This window comes from Xyrauchen texanus, chromosome 13 (genome assembly GCF_025860055.1).
Source record: "Xyrauchen texanus isolate HMW12.3.18 chromosome 13, RBS_HiC_50CHRs, whole genome shotgun sequence".
NCBI lineage: Eukaryota > Metazoa > Chordata > Actinopteri > Cypriniformes > Catostomidae > Xyrauchen > Xyrauchen texanus.
Window position 1 is genome coordinate 23266620 of NC_068288.1, and position 21426 is coordinate 23288045.

The 21426-nt window shown below is 39.7% G+C and overlaps 2 protein-coding genes across 5 annotated transcripts in view; both read right to left on the bottom strand.

Moving 5' to 3' along the window:
• Positions 1–1237, bottom strand: part of LOC127654063 (divergent protein kinase domain 1A-like) — a 46552-nt gene extending 45315 nt beyond the window's left edge. Inside the window, exons 1-2 of one of the 4 annotated variants that reach the window (XM_052141031.1) lie at positions 1093–1237; positions 926–1009 (exon numbers count right to left, since the gene is read on the bottom strand). In XM_052141031.1, coding sequence (XP_051996991.1) covers positions 926–1009; positions 1093–1173 — 165 coding nt within the window. In that variant the 5' untranslated portion in view covers positions 1174–1237. Of the gene's footprint in view, positions 1–925; positions 1057–1092 lie in introns of those variants that run through there. The other 3 variants (XM_052141032.1, XM_052141033.1, XM_052141035.1) reach the window with 3 other exon arrangements.
• A 691-nt stretch (positions 1238–1928) lies between these two features.
• On the bottom strand, positions 1929–19699 carry LOC127654056 (zinc finger and BTB domain-containing protein 11-like). The gene is made up of 10 exons (XM_052141005.1): positions 19197–19699; positions 16383–16588; positions 15893–16124; positions 14495–15537; positions 11890–12186; positions 10385–10775; positions 8435–8552; positions 6515–6673; positions 4614–4789; positions 1929–3102 (listed from the first exon to the last, which is right to left on the bottom strand). The coding sequence occupies exons 1-10, from the start codon at positions 19504–19506 to the stop codon at positions 2585–2587; spliced, it is 3450 nt and encodes a 1149-aa protein (XP_051996965.1). The 5' UTR covers positions 19507–19699; the 3' UTR covers positions 1929–2584.
• Between the last annotated feature and the right edge of the window lie 1727 nt (positions 19700–21426).

Here is a 21426-nt window from a genome sequence, read left to right on the forward strand (position 1 = left end):
CTTTGCAAAACAAAGGGATGGGCCATTTTATTAAAGACAAATTAAACAAACTAGTGAAAGTAAGACATTTTTTAGAGACTTTACTTTCAAAATGTTAACAGTGCTGAAAGTGCCCATAGTTGCAGAAACACCCTATTATGTAGGCTGTTTAATTTGATAATTTTCTTATTATTATTATTCTGCATTTGCAAATGAATATATATGATCAGAAGCTAAACTTTAAAGCAACCAAAACTCCCTAGGACGTAAATTGTCCCCGAGAAACATCTGTTCAACTAGGTTTATTCTCTTGAGTTGAATATCAACCATGCACGTGTATCGACGTTGCTCAGTATAAATAGAAGTGCAAAATGAGGTCGTCAGTCATTGACGCACATGAGCACAGCGCTCCGATTAGTTTGGGAATGCATGGTTTATATTCTCGACTACATTTCTGACACGTAAGAGCACTGTTTTCAGAGCGGCTATAAAAATGTTATACCACGGTTGCTACAGCAACGACCGCCCCGGGGATGGATAAAACGCAGCAACATCAGTTTCATCCATGAACATTTAGAAAAGCAATAGATACTTTACGAAGAAAAGGCATATCGGTATTTTTTGTTATTTTTATAATATTACAATGTGGCTCATGCCTAAAGATCGCGCGCCAAAATGGTTGAAAAGAGTCGTGGACGTGCCTCTTGATGCATTTACTTCTCGTGTTAAAGCTTTTTTAGATGGAGTGAAGCTACAGGAAAAGATGAAGCCTTCGAAAAACTTCAGAGTCCAAACGGGATAACAGCGTCCCCGCCTAGTTCATATAGACCATCCATCAAATGATTCAATGCACAGATCTGAAGAGCCGAATCTTTTCAGTTTTTACAGTGAAACGCTCGTTATGAGACCAGAACAAGTTACATGCGAAGCGTATTTCACGTCTTACCTGAATACAGACGGGTCTCTTCAGCCTGATCCACGGTAACAGACCCCGTGCCATGATTGAACCACCACATTTCACAACACTAACCTACGACAAATACACCATTAGTGCACAGTGACGACCATTTAGACGATAGAAAACAGTGTATGAAATCGACTTATATCCTTTACCAAGCCTAGGTCTTTCTCGCCATGGAGAGAGAGAGAGAGAGCGAAGCGTACGTGAGGCTCCAAAAATGAGATGAGCAGCATCTGCTCTCACATCCACTAGATGAGCTCTCGAGACCAGCACGAGCGATAAGCAGTCAAACTCACATATAAACACAATCAGATTGAAGCCTGAAGAAGTTTGTGCACATTTCATAGAGCTTCCGTGAGTGATTCGATTTCAGAATATCTGGATAAGCTGGAATAAATGGTCAACATTGGGTTTTCTCCAAATAAGATCAGTGTCAAAAATATGCCAACCTCCTAGACATTTCACGATGCATAAACATGAAGAAAATAATTAAAAAGTTTGGAATCACCGAACTAGACCACACATCCTTAAAGCCCAGGGCACCCCCCTGCAGTCAAGTGCCCCATTGGCCCAGTCAGTAATCTGTCCCAGCTGGACACCTTCATTTGAAGCCCTGCATCAGTCTATTTTAATGGGATAGTTCACCACAAAATGAATATTATCTCATCATTTACGATGACATCCCAGATGTGTACGACTTTCTTTCATCAGCAGAACACAAAGATTTTTAGAAGAATATCTCAGCTCAGTAGGTCCAATGCAAGTGAGGGGTGATCAGACATTTGTAGCTCCAAAAATCACATGGTTTTTGCAAGGGTAGCTCACACAAATCATTAATGATGCTTTACAAAAACATACAAACTCATTTTGACAATCACAATGCTGTTAGTTTACATAGTTTTACACTTTAAGATAGACATAAAAAAAATAAATAAATAAATAAATAAAAAAATAAAAGAAATATAGCACATGTGCATCCCTGCAGAGAGAGAATTTGTTTTATTTATTTGGTTGTCATTTTTGCTGCTATACATTGTACTCAGCTGGGAAAAAGTGGTACCACACTGGACCAGAGATAAATAGCCTATAGCCCCTTTGCTAGGCATCTAAGAGCCTATATATCAGTTTTACAAAGGAAAAAAAAAAAAATGTCCCACTCAGAAAATACATAGAAAATTTAAACTGGTAACAAAAAGACAAACGTTTACACTGGATGGTTTGTTTTATGCTTGATTGTGAGTATTACAATGCAATTTCATCATATGTTTATGTACACACAAGTTTACCATAATGCAAGTCGAGCACATTCTTGTATCCACATCATGCACAGATGCACGTGCACTCACTCACTCACTCACTCACTCACTCACTCACTCACTCACTCACTCACTCACTCACTCACTCCAGCTGAGGCGGGTTCTTTGAGTGGAATTTAAATTACATTTTACAATACAAATAAATGAGCACTTTTATACATTTCATAGGGTTCAAATGACAAGACACAAAAAAGAATAAGCCTGCCCTTACATCCAGTCATATTACTTTTACTGTCAGGTCAGGCTCAGTGGGACAATGCAATCACCCTTAGAGGCTAGGGAGCCAATCCACAAAACATCCATCCACATATATGCAAGTAATAGTTTATCACTCCACCTCTGCCACATGTGCCACCTCCACTTCCATGGTCTGGATGATCTCTGGTGCCTCATCTACCTTGACTGACGCCTGCTGTGCCAAGACATAATTCACCACCTGCATAATATTCTGATCTGACAATGTGGTGACAGTGGCTTCTGTCAAAGCCTGCACGGCCTCCACAGTTTCTTCAGTGATGAGCACGGTCTCTATTTCCTCTGTGGGGGGAGGCTGTGGAGGTTGGAGTTCAGGGGGAAGCTCTGGATTGAGGATGCTGACGGCGTGCTCGACCTGCGTGCCTTGATTATGGAACTGCAGAGTGTCCTTCTCCAGCATGATCTTGCCGGGCAACTGGTCACCATGGAACTTGGTGATGTGCTTCCGCAGTGTTCGGGCATCTATGTGGGCCTCATGGCACAATGGGCACACATAAGGGCGCTCTCCTGTGTGAGTGCGAACATGGCGCTTCAGTGAACGGGCATCAGCCCATGCCACGCCACATGTCAAACACTCAAAGGGCTTCACTCCTAAAGAGTAAACAGAGCAGTATGACATAAGCAAAAAAAGGCCAAGCTTTATACACTTTTGATAGTTGTGATTTGTTTGATCTTAAATCCACCTTTATTATATGGCATTCTAAAACAGTTGATTCAGATTGGTCAATCACAGTATTCTCTACAGTCACATATTTTTGTATATTGACAGTTAAACTGACCGTTTTCCCAGACAAAGATTTCCTACAAAGCTGTGCTAGTTTCATGTTCTCTTTCAATGTCACAAAAAAACAATTTTATTTCATGTCCATTTAATCATTTATTTGTTAAGAAGCCACATAACAAGCAATATAACATACATTGATAGTTGTTATTCCAAAAATAAACCCTTTATTTTGTTACTTTATGGAATAATTCACACAAAAATGAAAATTCTCTCATCATTCACTCACCCTGATACCATCCTAGATGTGTATGACTTTCTTTCATCTGTTGAAAACCAATGAAGATTTTTAGAAAAATATTTCAGGTCTGTTGGTCCATTCAATGGAAGTAAATGGTGGCAAGATCTTTGAAGGTCCAAAGAGTCAAAGTAATCCATAAGACTCAAGTTGTTTAAACCATATCCTCAAAAGCAATATTATAGGTGTGGTTGAGAAACAGATCAATATTTTCACAAAATTATTACCATTTTACTATAAATTCTCCTCCCTGCCCATTAGGGTGGCGATATGCACCAAGAACGTGAATCACCAAAAACAAAAGAAGAATGTGGAAGTGAAAGTGGACATTTATAGTGTCAAATTACTTCAATATTGATGTGTTTCTCATACACACTAATCATGTTGCTTCAGAAGACATGGATTTAACCACTGGAGTCATATGGATTACTTTTATGCTGCATTTATGTGCTTTTTTGACCTTCAAAGTTCTGGTCACCATTCACTTGCATTTATGGACCAATATAGCAGAGATATTTTCTAAAAATCTTCCAACTGTGTTCAGCGGAAGGAAGAATGGATGGCATGAGGGCGAGTAAATGATGAGAGAAAACTCCTTTAAATTATTTTAAACACCTTAGGGTCTTGATCATCATGTTTGATTTGATAATGTACAGCTGGCTGGATATTATCCCTTTCATATGCAACCACTTCAAGTGGAACTGACAACCAAACTCAAATCTCAGTTGACAAAAAAATTGCCCCAAAACAAGCATTAAAGTATTGGATGTCTGATTAGACAGAATCTCCACAGGGAAATAACTAAATCGAAATGATGATTTATTTGTGCTATTTCCTGTTTACTGGGTTTATACAGGCCTGCAGTGCCACCTACAGCCACATATATAAAAACTGAATTTTTTCCCCCGTCTTTTATATTTACACTATAGTGAGAAGGTTCAGCAACTGCATCATCCAAACCAAAAATACAACAAAAAAATAAATAAATTAAAAATGTTTTTTATAACATTTGGAAATACTATTTTTAGCTTTTCATTTTTATTCTACAAAAAACATGCATTTATTTTATGACTCTCCACTCACCCTGGTGATTGTTTATGTGCCGGCGGTACTCTCTGAGCTGTGTGAACTTCCTCCCACAGTGTTCACATTCCCTCTCCAAGTTCTGCTTTATTCTGCCCTTCTTTCCATGAGTGGCTTTCTTGACATGCCGTCTGAACAGGGCCTTCTCAAAGAACTCCTTCCCACACACATTACACCTTCAAAATAGACAAAACACACATGTTTGCAGTCTACCTTTACAACAAGTGCTTGATTCACTCTAGATTTAAGATACATCTGTATATGAAAGTGAATATAATTAAAGGGACAGTTCATCCAAAATGAAAATTCTGTCATCACCTACACTCATGTTGCTGCAAACCCCTAACTATTTCTTCCATGGAACACAAAAGGGAATGTTAGGCAGAATGTTAGCCTCTGTCACCATTCACTTTCACTGCATCTTTTTTTTCCATAAAATGAAAGTGAATAGTGACTGAGGCTAACATTCTGCCTAACTTCTCCTTTCGTGTTCTACAGTGGAAAGAAAACTGTATGGATTTAGAACAACATACGGCTGATTTTGATAAAGTAAAAGTAACAATAATGCTTATTAACTCTTTGAGAGAGAGAGAGAGAGAGAGAGAGAGAGAGAGAGAGAGAGAGAGAGTGTAATGTAATCTGGCCCTAAACAGAGTATGAGTTGTCAAAATTTACATTTACATTTATGCATTTGGCAGACGCTTTTATCCAAAGCGACTTACAGTGCATTTATTACAGGGACAATCCCCCCGGAGCAACCTGGAGTTAAGTGCCTTGCTCAAGGACACAATGGTGGTGGCTGTGGGGATCGAACCAGCGACCTTCTGATTAACAGTTATGTACTTTAGCCCACTATGCCAACACCACTCCTTTAAATTATTTTAAACACCTTAGGGTCTTGATCATCATGTTTGACTAACCCTAACCAAATACAGGCTCAGTGACCACAAATTGGCAATTGAAAAAGGAAGACAAAAAATCTTGGCAACCAAAAGAAAACAGAATATGTGGTCACTGTTCGACAGGTGAGGTCGAGACAGAAATGCACTTCCTCCTAAAATGTAAAACATTCAGTGAAATAAGGAATGTTTACATAAACAAGTTTAACTCTGAAACTTCAGACTTTAAAGACCTTAATGACCTCTCAAAATTAAAAATATTTTCAAATTTTGCTGCCCAATATGTATCAACATGCCACAACCTGAGGGACAGTGAAAGATCTGGATGTGATAAGGTAAAATAAATAATAATGGTAATTTATATATTATTATTTATATATTACTAATAATTATATTATATACTGTCCAAGTTATTGGACAAAATGTATTTTGCTTTTATTCTATATGATGCTTTGGCAACATTGTTTTTGAAACTTTCATGCCAATAAAGCCCATTGAATTGAACTGAATTAATTGAGAGAGAGAGACCCTTCACTCAAGAGAAGCTTCAAAGCTGCATTGAAAACCAGCAGTACTTTACCCCGGGTCAGATTTTACCCAACATAATACTGTAGGTATAGGCAAAAAGTTTGGCTTTCCATAAATATAAACAAATTTTACATATTCATATTGTCAATGTTAAGGATTACCTAAAATCATTTTGACCAAACTTAAGAATAAAGTCTAGTTCTGAGATTTAGAGTAAAAAAAGGACTTATATTTTTGATACACTGGAGTCATTTGGATTACTTTTATGTTTCCTTGATGAGGTTTTTGGAGCTACAAAGGTCTGATCACATCTGTGATGGCCTGAGGGTGAGTAAATGATGTGAGAATTTGTATTTTTGGGTGAACTATCCCTTTAAATGTGTGAAAGTCAACTAGAATTAATAACGGGTAAGGCCACCGTGCCCCCCACAGGGCCACATCCCACTTTTTAAGATCACTTAAACTGTTTCTCACCTGTAGGGCTCTGCAACAGTGTGTGATTTGACGTGGGAGTACCAGTCTTTCTTCCAGCTGTAGCATTTCCCACAGACCTGGCACTGGAAGGGCTTCAGTCCTAAGTGCTTATTCATGTGCTGCTGCAGGTCTTTCGCTTCAAAGAAACTCTTATCACAGCTATAACAATTAAACAAAAGGTGTTAAATAGGTGGGAAGATATGTGAATACAACTTTTTCAGTAGGTACACTCACCTAAAGGATTATTAGGAACACCCGTTCAATTTCTCATTAATGCAATTATCTAATCAACCAATCACATGGCAGTTGCTTCAATGCATTTAGAGGTGTGGTCCTGGTCAAGACAATCTCCTGAACTCCAAACTGAATGTCAGAATGGGAAAGAAAGGTGATTTAAGCAATTTTGAGCGTGGCATGGTTGTTGGTGCCAGACGGGCCGGTCTGAGTATTTCACAATCTGCTCAGTTACTGGGATTTTCACGCACAACCATTTCTAGGGTTTACAAAGAATGGTGTGAAAAGGGAAAAACATCCAGTATGCAGCAGTCCTGTGGGCGAAAATGCCTTGTTGATGCTAGAGGTCAGAGGAGAATGGGCCGACTGATTCAAGCTGATAGAAGAGCAACTTTGCCTGAAATAACCACTTGTTACAACCGAGGTATGCAGCAAAGCATTTGTGAAGCCACAACATGCACAACCTTGAGGCGGATGGGCTACAACAGCAGAAGACCCAACCGGGTACCACTCATCTCCACTACAAAAGTCTACAATTTGCAAGAGCTCACCAAAATTGGACAGTTGAAGACTGGAAAAATGTTGCCTGGTCTGATGAGTCTCGATTTCTGTTGAGACATTCAGATGGTAGAGTCAGAATTTGGCGTAAACAGAATGAGAACATGGATCCATCATGCCTTGTTACCACTGTGCAGGCTGGTGGTGGTGGTGTAATGGTGTGGGGGATGTTTTCTTGGCACACTTTAGGCCCCTTAGTGCCAATTGGGCATCGTTTAAATGCCACGGCCTACCTGAGCATTGTTTCTGACCATGTCCATCCCTTTATGGCCACCATGTACCCATCCTCTGATGGCTACTTCCAGCAGGATAATGCACCATGTCACAAAGCTCGAATCATTTCAAATTGGTTTCTTGAACATGACAATGAGTTCACTGTACTAAAATGGCCCCCACAGTCACCAGATCTCAACCCAATAGAGGATCTTTGGGATGTGGTGCAACGGGAGCTTCGTGCCCTGGATGTGCATCCCACAAATCTCCATCAACTGCAAGATGCTATCCTATCAATATGGGCCAACATTTCTAAAGAATGCTTTCAGCACCTTGTTGAATCAATGCCACGTAGAATTAAGGCAGTTCTGAAGGCGAAAGGGGGTCAAACACAGTATTAGTATGGTGTTCCTAATAATCCTTTAGGTGAGTGTATGTGCACAAGCAATCAACTCATGCACATCCCTAACAGTCTATGAAGCCGATTTACCACTTGTTGTTCTGAACAAGAACATGTGAAAATATAAAAATAAGAATTTATTTATTTGTCCATTATCCTTAAGGCGGCAGTCTACAGTATTTTCAAAATGGTTTCTTCGTAATCTCTGGTTCAGTGCAAACAATTAAATGTTGATGTTTTTAGTAATGCACATGGTTCATTTTTTTTTTTTTTTCAAACGGATGGTTTGTTAAAGTGAGCATTTAAACTGTTATTGGTGATGTAGCATTTGTGCATAAAACAAACTATTAATTTCAGATACATTTCATACTTATTTAAAAAAGTTTAAGGCTGAGACAGCCTGTTTTTTAAAATGTGAGAGTACTCTGTACAAAATTACCAGAAATGCCCCTGCCTAGGTCACAGAAAGCCTGTGGTATGTGTATGTTTTATGTGTTGAGGGATAAGACACTCACTGAGAACAGTGGAATGAGCGGATTTCTGGTTTGGGTAGATGTTTCTTGAGGTGTTTGCTCAATCCAGAAGCACGGTGAAAGGACGCTCCACAGGTTGTGCACAAGTATTTTGATTCACCTATAAAACAAATTGCTGTTACTAGGTGAATTCTGCTTATTAAGTACTTTTGTGATGTTACCACTGTGTAAGGGTATTTTCACACCTGGCTCGTTTAGAGCTTTTGTTTTGGAACCCGGTGTGTTTTCTCCCTTAGTTCGGTTTGTTTAGGCATATGCGAAACTGGCAGTTGAACTTGGATCCGCGCCAAAACAATCGCTCTGAGACCTCCTGGATGAGGTGGTCTCAGACCGATTGCAAAATAACCTGGAGCGGTTTTGCTTCTGGTGAGAATGCGATCCAAACCAACATACCAATGCACCAAACAATATCCCTTTAAAAATCATGAACATACCAAACGGATCAGCTGAGGAGAAATCTGTAGGTCAGCACGTCACTGTAATAAATCGTAAATAGGAGTTGTTTTACAATTCCTGAGGTAAATTAATTATGATCTCTTCTCTCTTTTGGATAGCGGGCAGCAGAACACAGGTAAGACGGCATAAGCAACCTTTTAGACAGATAAAAGCTATTTTGTATGTGACTTTATCTGCTGTGTGTGTGGAAGAGCTCAGTGAGGGTGAAAATAGGCACTTTTCAATGCAGAAATAATGCAAAAGCAACTAAAGATGGATAAAAATAATAAAACAAATGTACAACTCATATCCATCCGAATGATGGAAAATTGATAATTGCAGCAAAACCTCTGACTGGAACATGCAATCTGTACCGTGTGGGGCATTTTGCACAACCATGACCTAAACAATACTCAGATTTGTAATGGTTGACAAATAATTACAGGTAAATAATTTTAACCTGTTTAATAATGTATGAGCTAAATCCAGGAACAGCGCAGAAACATTGTGACCAATGAGGGGACAGATTGCTCACATGTAACTTTTAATAAAAATGATGGGGCAGTGGTGGCTCAGTGGTTGAGGCTCAGTGTTACTGACCAGAAGGTCGGGGGTTCAAGCCCCAGCACCACCAAGATGCCACTGTTGGGCCCTTGAGCAAGGCACTTAACTCCAGGTTGCTCCGGGGGGATTGTCCCTGTAATAAGTGCACTGTAAGTCGCTTTGGATAAAAGCGTCTGCCAAATGCATAAATGTAATAACAGTTTTGGTCCATTTTGAAATATTGGCTTGTGAACAAATCAAACGAGCTACAGGTCTGAAAATGCCTTAAGATGACATTGTTACAAAGGATAATTCACCTAAAATATGAAAATTCTCTAGTCTTTTTAGTTTTATCACCCTCATGTTGTTCCAAACCCATATCACGTTCTTTCTTCTATGGAACACAAAAGGAGATGCTTCGCAGAATGTTAGCCTCAGTCTCCATTCACTTTCAATGTATGGAAAAAAGATGCAATGAAAGTGAATGGTGATCGAGGCTAACATTCTGCCAAGCATCTCCTTTTGTATTCCAGATAAGAAAGAATGTCATACAGGGTTTGAACATCATGAGCGTGAGTAAATGATGACAGAATGTTAATTTTTTTGGTTTAAATATTTGCTCTGACAATAATTCAGCCCAATTTCAACTTGACACCTTCGAAATCGAAAATTTGGACAAAATTTAGTCTGATTTAATTAGTTTAGTACAATTCAGAACTGTTTTCCAAAATATATAAAGACACTAATGAAAATGGAGCATCAATCTAATGCATTAATGCTGGAAGTATCCTGTGGAATTTTCCAAATGAAAACAGGTCCAGAATTGTATTTTGAATAAGAAATTATCCCATAATATATGCATTGTTACACCCCTAGTTTAGACTAATTATTTAATACCAAAGCAGTTAGATACTTGCATGCATATTTGTTTGACACAAGCAATAAGAAGTGTACCTGTGTGAATGCTTGTATGCTCCTCCAGGCTTCTCTTGGTAACGAAAGACTTTTCACAGACAGTGCACGGAAATCTCTTAAAGGAGTCGTGCAGCGCCCAGTGCATCTTCAGGTTGTGCTTGGTAGCGAAGCTCTTCCCGCAGACCTTGCAGGAGTGCGGCCTCACCCCCGTGTGGCTTAGCATATGTATGCGGAGGGAGTAAAGCTTGGGCAGTGTCTTGCCACAAATGTCACACACAAACTCCCGCTTGGTGCGGTACTTTGCCTGATCTTCTGACGCCTGAGGATCTTCAGAGGCTCCTGTCATACTGGCTCTCTTTGTATTCTGATGCTTGTGCCGAGCCAAATGTGCACGGAGCGAGGCTGCATACTGGAACTCCTTATTGCAAATCTGAGAAGACAAAGGGAAAGTCAGTGACAAGTTGCTGATAACTATTTGGGTGAAGTAAGATACTTCACCCAAAAATGTTAATTCTCTCATAATTTACTCATTCTCATGCCATCCCAAATGTGTATTACTTTCTTTCTTCAGCAGAACACAAATAAATATTTTTTGAAGAATATCTCAGCACTGTAGGTCCATACAATGGAAGTGAAAGGTGATCAGACCTTTGTAGCTCCTAAAATCACATTCAGGAAACAGAAGTAATCCATAAGACTCCTGTGGTTATTTCTTCAGAAGCAATATAATAGGTGTGGGGTGAGAAACAGATCAAAATAAAAAAAAAAGTCATTTTTTACTCCAAATATCCACACTCACTTTTACATGTGAACGTCACATGTGGTGCCTGTTTAGTTTCAATTTCACTTCTGAAAGTGAACGTAAAGGTGGAGATTTAGGGTAAAATAGGACTTAAATATTCTAAAGCTATGGATTTAAAGTCTGGAGTCATATGGATTACTTTTATGTTTTATTTATGTGTTTTTGGCCCTTCTGAGGTCTGGTCACCATTCACTTACATTGCATGGACCAACAGAGCTGAGATATTTATAAATCTTCTTTTGTGTTCTACTGAAGAAAGAAAGTCATACACATCTGGGATGGCATGAGGGTAAGTAAATTATAAGAGAATTTAAATATTTGGGTGAACGATCCCTTTAAAGCTTATGTGTATAATTTTTCTAATGTTAAAATTCTTTCTTATATACCAACCTAATATGCAGTCAACCAGAAATAAGCCATTTGTACACCGATTTCACATTAAATTGTAAGGGGCCGTCCACACCAAGCACATTCATTAGTTTTCAAATTGTTATGTAAACATGCACTAGATGGATGTTTTTGACCATTAGTGTGAGTTTGGGGTAGGACTATTTAATTGTACAACCAATGAAGTATGAGGGCTTTTTGTGAAATATGTCATTATTTTTGTAAATCCATTTGGTGACGCAAGTGACTCAGAGATTAAACACTTCATCTTAAATTAAGTTTAATTCTTGTTTTAGGAAAGAATTAGGTAGTTAGGCAGGAATCATTCACTTTCAATTGGCAGAAGAATACGTACACTGCACTTGAAGCTGCAAGCCTTCTCGTGTTTCAGAGCGTGCATAATGAGGGCATAACGTCTCTGGAACACCATGCCACACTCATTACACGTGTGTTCTCCCTCCACAGCTCCTCCTGGGTCTCCCTGCAATGTCTCCTCCTCTACAGACTCTGGCTGGGCTGCACCAGACTCCGGTTGCTCTGCTGCAGTTTCTTCTCCATCAGGAGCTAAGTCAAAGTTTGTCTCTGAAAACTCACCTGGAATCTTCTTCACAGACTGAACCACTAGGCCTCTCTTGGCAAATCTTTGAGGTGTCTGTGGACACAATGAAATTCTATTAAAACAATCTGGCTGAGTGGCTTTGAGCATTCTTTGTCTCCTAATAATCATCGGCTTATTGCTACACGTTATGCGGACATGCATCATTAACATGCCAGGTCCCAAATTGTGCAGTCAGCCCTTGTGGTCCTCCTGCGAGTTCACAGTCACACTTTATCGGCATAATGTTGAACAGACTGTTGGGTAGTAGACTGCTGTGAATTACAAAAGGGCTTTGCAAAAGGGTGCATCATGTGTTCATAATGCCCACATAAGGGCACTCTTGAGCACCCTTTTGAACAGTAAAACGGCAGATGGGTAACCCTATGGTTTCATGGACTGCATAGACAGGCCAATTCCTAATCCAGAAGGGTGCCATTTGGAAGAGGGCCACAAATATTTTTTAAATAATATTTTACAAAAATTAACATTCTGTCATCATTTACCCTAATTCCATTCCAAACCCATGACACAAAAGAAAATTATTTAATAAATGTCCGAGAGCTGAATTCAATACAATTGCAGTACATAGTGACATTAGTTTAGCACCAAAAGTGTCATGAAAGTTTTCTGTGTAGCTCGTTTATTACGTATTCTGAAGGAATTCTCACTCAGATCATGCCAATTAGTTACTGAAGTCTATAAACGGCACTGAATTCAATAACATTGTACCTCATTGGTTTCTAAACATCAATACATAATGCTGCAAGAAGCAATAAGGCTGCAACATGACATCATGTTTGCTATGATATGCACAAGAACCAAGGAGGTTTGAATAGGTTATTAATGCCACCAACACATCAGTGCTACTTATGGACAGGTGTGTAACGGAAGAGACTATTAGTCCGAGACGGACATCTGGTATTAAAATGAATGGGAGAAATTGGAACACACAGCAGCCAACGGATGTAGAAAAATAATTCCCGTCTTACAGGTAAAAGAACCAATCACCTTTAAGATACAGACATAGCCTGTCAGTCATCTCAAGAACGTGCATGCACATTATCTGAACCAGCCAGAAATATAGTGTTTCTTAGCATGATCTGAGCTAAAGAAGCCCAATGGAGCACAGTGCCTGCCCACATATTCAGCCATCTCGGTTCCGATGGGTTTCCCCTAGTGCTGCACGATTATTCATATCGCAATTGTGATGTCAGCCTGTGCGATTATATGACGGCAAATGCTGCGATTTCATTAAATAAATAAGTGCATGTGATGTGTGGACGTGACAGCCCATTCTCTCTGAGAGCTGTTTGCCCATTTTCTACACTGCTAATAAAGATGACCAGTCAGTCTCAGTTTAGGGAGTGGCAAGTGTGGTCATATCATGCGAGTTTCCGGTGTTCAGCAAGGAAATTAGGTGAAGATGGATGGCGAGCAGACAAACACTGAACTGGAGGGCAGAAAAAATAACACAGAAACACAGATCACAGCTTGGCGATATGTCTTTATTTCATCAATAATTAAAGTTAATATAATACGGGAACGTGTGTGTATATATATATATATATATATTTTTTTTTATTATTACTGCCCTGGTTAACAGTTCAGATATGCATGCAGTTCTGTAATTGGTTGCTCTTGTAATTTAGTTTGATTACAAACAATACCTACAGAAAGAAAAATTCAAGAAACAATCAAGGCTAAAATCTATGCTCTCTTTCTTCAGACATTATTCATTAAAATAAATAATTATTATTAGTCCAATTGTTGGCGTTTTTCTCCTGTACTTTCTATTGTCAGCTATCAGTATGCCTAAAGCACTTTTTAAACCCATATATAAAGTCCTTTACAAATAAAACACATTATTGGTACTTTGCATGTGACATGAATAGAATGAGGTGCACATTTCTTGTCAAGTGGTGACAATTTTGCATTACCGCGATAGAGACGTTAATCGGTAGCCAAATGTATACCGCCATATCGCCCACCCCCTAAATATAATAAAGATCTGTTCCTAATACTGGAATATTGTAAAACTGTTACATCCCTATTACATACTTTATTAAGTATTAAAATGAGCAGGGGCAGACTGGGAAAAGATATTGGCCCTGGATTGTGTTTGGTCAGTCGGCCCCGCTTCTCTCTATGTTTCCAGCCCGCTCCTGAAAATGAGTAACAATATACTGCCATTGCATTGAATACAGCCAAGGTGACATTTATTAAAATATTTCCTTATGAGTTTCGTAGACGAAAGTCATACGAGTTTGGAATGACATGGTTAGTAAATGATGACAGGCATTTCACTTTGGGGTGAACTACTATGTTAAAGGGGAACAAATGTCAAGCGAAAGAGACTACATACCTTCATAGTGGGCGAGGTGCTGTTCTCTTCCTCCTCAGTTTCAAGCCCCATATGAAGACGAACATACCCTCCTTCCTTCATAGACCGTTTCCTCAGGTGCCTCCTGTTGGGAAAAATGCTTTCCATCTCCTCTTTTTTCTCTTCATCTGCAGCTGATCCATCCTCTACTTCCTCCATCTCCACAGGTTCCTCCTCTGGAGGGGGTAGAAGAGGTGGTTCCTGTTGCTTCACTTTAGGTGGTCTTCCTGGCCTCCGTTTGTGTGGCGCAGGGGCTGGCTGTGGTGGTGCCACCAAATCAGGATTGCGTGTTGGCTCTGCAGTCTGGGACTCAGCCTGAACAGCAGGTGGCATTGCTGCGGCTAAATGCACAACCTCAGAAGAGCCTGCTTTGCCAGGATCCACACTAATGAGAAATGCTCCTGGTTGTATGCTTTCTACAACTGGAGTGTCACCAACCTGTGGCTCTTCCACAGACCAGCAGGCCTGAACTACAGTCAGGGACTCTCCTGAACCTCCCTGCCCAGAGTGAGTGACCAAAGTCATGGTCTCACCCACCTCTGCATGGCCACTTTGGGCCACCATAGCGAGAGACTCAGCTGAGCCAGCCTGTCCACTGTGAGTAACTACAGTCATTGTCTCTCCATCTAAGGTTGCACCAGCAAGCAATGCCAGTGATTCGGCTGTCACTTCTTCACTTGTGATTACAGCCAGTGACTGTCCTGCCTCAGATGGCTCTACATGAGCAACAACAGCCTGGCCTTCACTCTGCATAGGTACCACATAGTTTTCAGAATTGGTGGATGTGATTGGCTGAGAGGGCTGAGGAGACTGGCTGGTCAGCACAGTGTGGGCGTCTCCTCTCTGGTAGAGTGTCAGCTTCTGCGCCTCCACTTTTTTGTGCACAGACTCACAGATCTGAAGTACTTCAGCCATCAATAGGTGCCGTGCCAGTGTGGCCAACTCCGCCATCACGCAAAAGTTAAATGTCAGATTGGAGGTGTAGGCAAAATCCAGTAATGGCAAAAAACTAGCTTTACTGAAGCCTATCAAGGACAAACACATAAAGAAAACACTAACAATGAAGGCATCTTAATAATTTAAACATTTAAGGTGGTAAGGTAATATGTTATGAGCTCAAATTACACAATAACACAAATGAATATCAATGCTCTCACAGAAATTGTATTATGTTCCAAAATCTAGAGAGCTGGCATATATTTGAATGCATTATAGGCTTGATCCAGATGCCTAGGCATTATTACAACAAGCAAAGTTTTCATCTAAGAGGATGGATGGCATCTGGATGGAAATCTTGATTATAAATAAAAAAATCTGTTTATCATTCCAATGATGTTTCACCATAATTTAAATCAACAGCTCTTGCATAATTCTTCTCACCAGAGAGATCAACCACAGCTTCATGACTGGCCACAGCACACTTCTCCACAAAGAGCTCGTAGAAGTATTCACTGCAGGAGGCCAGGACAGCTTTATGCGCACGGTGCTCCTCGCCCTCAATGAGCAGGGTGATATCACAGAACTCGTTATTGAGTCGCTGCTGATTCAGCTTGTCCAGCATGGTCTGTCCATGCTTTTGTAAAAACTGCTTGACAACTCCATTACAGTCCACCTATAACCCAGCATAAAAGAGAAATATGAGACCACATCATATGCATAAACATTATAAACCAATTGAACAGTAACTATATTTCAGCTGTCTTTCTTGCTGTGGTGTCCTAAACAGTGCTTCTGTGTTCCTGTATGTTTCTCAATCCTGGCCTTATCAATGCCAAGAGCTAAGTAAGAACATAGTAGTGTATTTACGAGATTTTCAAGGGACAAATTGTTATTCTGTGATACGAACAAAACATTCTGTATTTACAAATACCAGTTCGTGTTTATCAGCTCCACTGGAAGGTTCCTCATCAAAATCATAATTTTCCTCATCATCCCCGTCGTCACCAGATGTTTTTCGTCTCGCTTGTCGGGCAGCTGCATGTTTCGTGGTATCCTCAGAATTGCCTCTGGCCCTCTCTTGCTTGCTTTGGCAATGACTGCATTCCCTGATGCAATCCTTCACCTGCTTTAGCACACCTGTGAGGGTAAGAATAGGTTTACATATAGTCAGTCTTGTTGATCAATAATAGAAGTCAATAAATATCTATTCTGCTATTTCCTACATGGGATGAATAACTATATACAGTTTTCTACCAATCTGTCTACCTATCTATCTAATATTTTTGTATTTATTTTAATTTAGTGTTTGTTCTTATTTTCTTCTTTATTTTTCTGCCCTAAACGTGTCTGAGCGTCCAAACTTGGCAGGGTGGTCCCAAACATGCGCCACTACTCACATATACACACACCTGTCTGACCCTAGGTGGTGCTATAATAAGCTCTTTTACGTTTTATGTCTATAAAATGTGTCCACTATTTTTTTTTTTTTTTTAAAAGACTATAGGTCTGTCCTCCACATTTTCGTTTTAATACCATCAAAAATCCAATATAACGCTACGGTAAATAAGGTTCATATGTGCTTGGACCCTAATGATTTCCATTTGCAGCTATATTAAGGTTACTTTTATTACACCAAAACAAATAATAATTAAATCTAACTTTGCCATAAAATGATGGCATGTGATGCAAAACATTATTGAAAGGTTTGTATTCCATCCATACATCCATCTATCAGTTTTACCAATTAATCGGTGCCGATGGTTGCTTTTTGGAACTATCGGTTATCTGCAATATCAATGGCAATTTTTTTAAATGTATTATTATTCCACATCAATAAACCAAATCTGGTGAAATACAAACAAAACTCTTCATCTGTTGAATATACTTTATAGGCTATGCTTCACAAAGTAAAAAATAAATAAATAAATTGCATATACCTAACTGACTTACTGAGCCAGGTTTCTGTCATCATTTCAAAATAGCAGTCCTCCAGTGTATTAAGGGCTTGTTTACTGTTAAAGGTCAATGCGCAATGAATTGCCTATCTAGGGCTCAACGGTGAGGGCATTGTTTGCTTCTACCAACATTTTCATTGGCCCCATCACCCAAAAAAACTTATATATATATATATATACACTCACCTAAAGGATTATTAGGAACACCTGTTCAATTTCTCATTAATGCAATTATCTAATCAACCAATCACACGGCAGTTGCTTCAATGCATTTAGGGGTGTGGTCCTGGTCAAGACAATCTCCTGAACTCCAAACTGAATGTCAGAATGGGAAAGAAAGGTGATTTAAGCAATTTTGAGCGTGGCATGGTTGTTGGTGCCAGACGGGCCGGTCTGAGTATTTCACAATCTGCTCAGTTACTGGGATTTTCACGCACAACATGCCTTGTTGATGCTAGAGGTCAGAGGAGAATGGGCCGACTGATTCAAGCTGATAGAAGAGCAACTTTGCCTGAAATAACCACTCGTTACAACCGAGGTATGCAGCAAAGCATTTGTGAAGCCACAACATGCACAACCTTGAGGCGGATGGGCTACAACAGCAGAAGACCCCACCGGGTACCACTCATCTCCACTACAAATAGGAAAAAGAGGCTACAATTTGCAAGAGCTCACCAAAATTGGACAGTTGAAGACAAGAAAAATGTTGCCTGGTCTGATGGGTCTCGATTTCTGTTGAGACATTCAGATGGTAGAGTCAGAATTTGGCGTAAACAGAATGAGAACATTGATCCATCATGCCTTGTTACCACTGTGCAGGCTGGTGGTGGTGGTGGTGTAATGGCATCGTTTAAATGCCACGGCCTACCTGAGCATTGTTTCTGACCATGTCCATCCCTTTATGGCCACCATGTACCCATCCTCAGATGGCTACTTCCAGCAGGATAATGCACCATGTGACAAAGCTCGAATCATTTCAAATTGGTTTCTTGAACATGACAATGAGTTCACTGTACTAAAATGGCCCCCACAGTCACCAGATCTCAACCCAATAGAGCATCTTTGGGATGTGGTGGAACGGGAGCTTCGTGCCCTGGATGTGCATCCCACAAATCTCCATCAACTGCAAGAAGCTATCCTATCAATATGGGCCAACATTTCTAAAGAATACTTTCAGCACCTTGTTGAATCAATGCCACGTAGAATTAAGGCAGTTCTGAAGGCGAAAGGGGGTCAAACACAGTATTAGTATGGTGTTCCTAATAAACCTTTAGGTGAGTGTATATGCCAGTCATTCTATATATTTTCTCAGTGACTTTTTAGTGAAATTGTTTTTACTTTTTTCTTTTATATAAACAATTAACTAGCTTTTCCAAAACATTTGGTCTCTCTATCTATCGCATTTAAATATTTAAGGACTGCTGCCATTACTTATTTAATGCCCATCCTGTAATAGATGATAACAAGTACATTCTGGCTCAATCAGTGCTGATTATGGCACACATCTATCTATCCACAAGGTAATGCACAAATATGCCTATATATCACATCTAACTGAATGACATTGGCTAAAACAACTCTATCATAAGATGTATTCATCATCTAGTGAAACCGTTGCCAGTCAGTATTTGTCACATGCCGTGATTGCAAGCAGCAGCCAATGACATATCACTTTCAGGAAACCTTTAAGAGACGCCAGCTGTCACAACTTTTATGACACCAGAGAAGAACATTGCAGGCTTTGAACAGTCAGGAAACCTAGTTGGTCTTTAAGGTTCAGATTAATGTACCTCTCCACCAGTATTTCTGGGAGATGATCTCCCATGTCTGCTGCTGGTTGAGGTGTTCCCCTCCGGACGTGATGTGCGCCTCCGTGATCAGTTCCTTCCGCCTCTCGGCCTGCAGCACAACTTCCAACTCCGTGAATTCGTCCAGGCCTTTCTGCCGCCTCTGATAATAAAGAATACCATTGCGCACTATATAACATGCGGCTGCTTTTCGGATCTTTCTCTTGGTGTTGCCGTGCGTGCCCGGTGCGTAAGGCTCCCGTTCATTGGTCAAATAGCGCTGGATGGCTAAATAACTCTCCTCGCTCGACATAACCCCGATTTATGACGCTCGCTTAATAAAAGCAAGACACATGAGCCAATGAAAGGTATTCTCGAACGTAGAATTCAATAAGGTATTTTTTCAGCCCGTTTCCACTTCCATAGAGGATAAAGAAAAGTATCGAGGGTGATATTTCTGAAATGTTTTCAAGGTGGAACGTCAGTTCTTGACCGTGTGGGGTGGACTTGCATGAACAGACAAAATGGCTGCTGCACAACCGGATGTTGCGTTTGAAATTGCGGAAACAACCACGAGCGGTTCGAATTGTACATGTGTTTACAGCAGAGCGCGCTGTTTACCAACAAGACAAGTTCACTAAACGCTTCGAGTTCATTTGAACGTTTATATACGATGTTTTAGGCACGTGTCATTGTACTCATAAACATCTAATCCGAGTGTAGGAGAAAATTAATAGATGTTGAATATAGAATAATGGTATTAATATTGTAGTGGATACCTAATTAAACAGGCTAATGTCATAAAATAATCTAATATTCAATGAAATCTTTACATACATTAAAACACAACGGATGTAATTGTATAAAATACATAGATGAATGAATTCATTTTCATTATATTATATCCTTCCATAGTAAAAGGTTATATAACTGGCTAGTACTATTATTAACTATTATAAACTATAAAATGTAATTTCTTATGACACCACCACATCTAAGTCATACAATAAAAGTTCACTTACATCATTACTTGACCACGCAGTTAATTTTCTCTCAATTTAATTGATTGCTTAGCCCAAATTTGATTTAAGCCCATTTACGTGTTCTTGATTTAAAATAAGTGCCATGTAAACAGCTAATAAGGATCAATATTGGCCTGTATAATAACTGGCCATCCTTTAGAAAGTTGCATTGATATAATTCAAGAGTAGTGTAGAGTTCCCTTCTTATGCAAATTTGAACTGTCATAATTAGTGTGCACATTCACATTAGCATCTCTGTGTGGGTAATTTGAAAGATGCAGTCCACATGGCTACAAAATTATTAGAGATAACCCATTATAGGGGTGAATTTCTTTTAATCCCCTTTCAATGTGAATAGATCGGTTTACTGTCTGACCATGAAAGTACATTTTGCTGCTTGTAGTTATTGAAAATAACATATTTTGGGACATGCTAGGATGCAAGGTCACTGAGTAAATCAAGCAAACATGCTAGGTGGTCAGTTTGAGACAGACATGACACTGTGTCATTTCTGTAACTGCTGATCTCTTGAGATTTTCATGTGCAACGCCTCTAGAGTGTAAAGATAATGGTTCGAAAAACATCAAGCGAGCAGAAGTTTTATGGGAGAAAATGGCTTGTTTATAACAGAGGTCAGAGGACAATGGCCAGACTGGTCCAAGCTGACAGGAAGGTGACAGTAACACGTCAAACATTGAGGTGGATGGGCTACAGCAGCAAAAGACCTCTCTGGGACCCACTACTGTCAGCTAAGATGCTCAGTGGTTATTTTTTGTTTTTCGCACCATTCTCTATACACTCTAAAGACTGTTGCATGTGAAAATCCCAGGAGATCAGCAGTTACAAAAATACTCAAACCAGCCCATCTGGCACCAACAATCATGCCACAGTCTTAATCACTGAGATCACATTCCCCCATTCTGATGGTTGATGTGAACATTAACTGAAGCTCATGAACCATATCTGCATGATTTTATACATTACACTGCCACACGATTGTCTGATTAATCGCAATAATAAGTAGATGTACAGGTGTACCTAATATAGTGGCAGGTGAGTGTATATTTATAAATGACCGTTAGTTCTGGTCCTCAAATCTGACTGGATGAACACAGTTTCCTCGTTGGAAGGAGATATAAATATTGATCATGGCAGAGGAGAAAACGGTTTCTATAGTGAATGACTCTTACACTCCAGATACCGTGAAATAC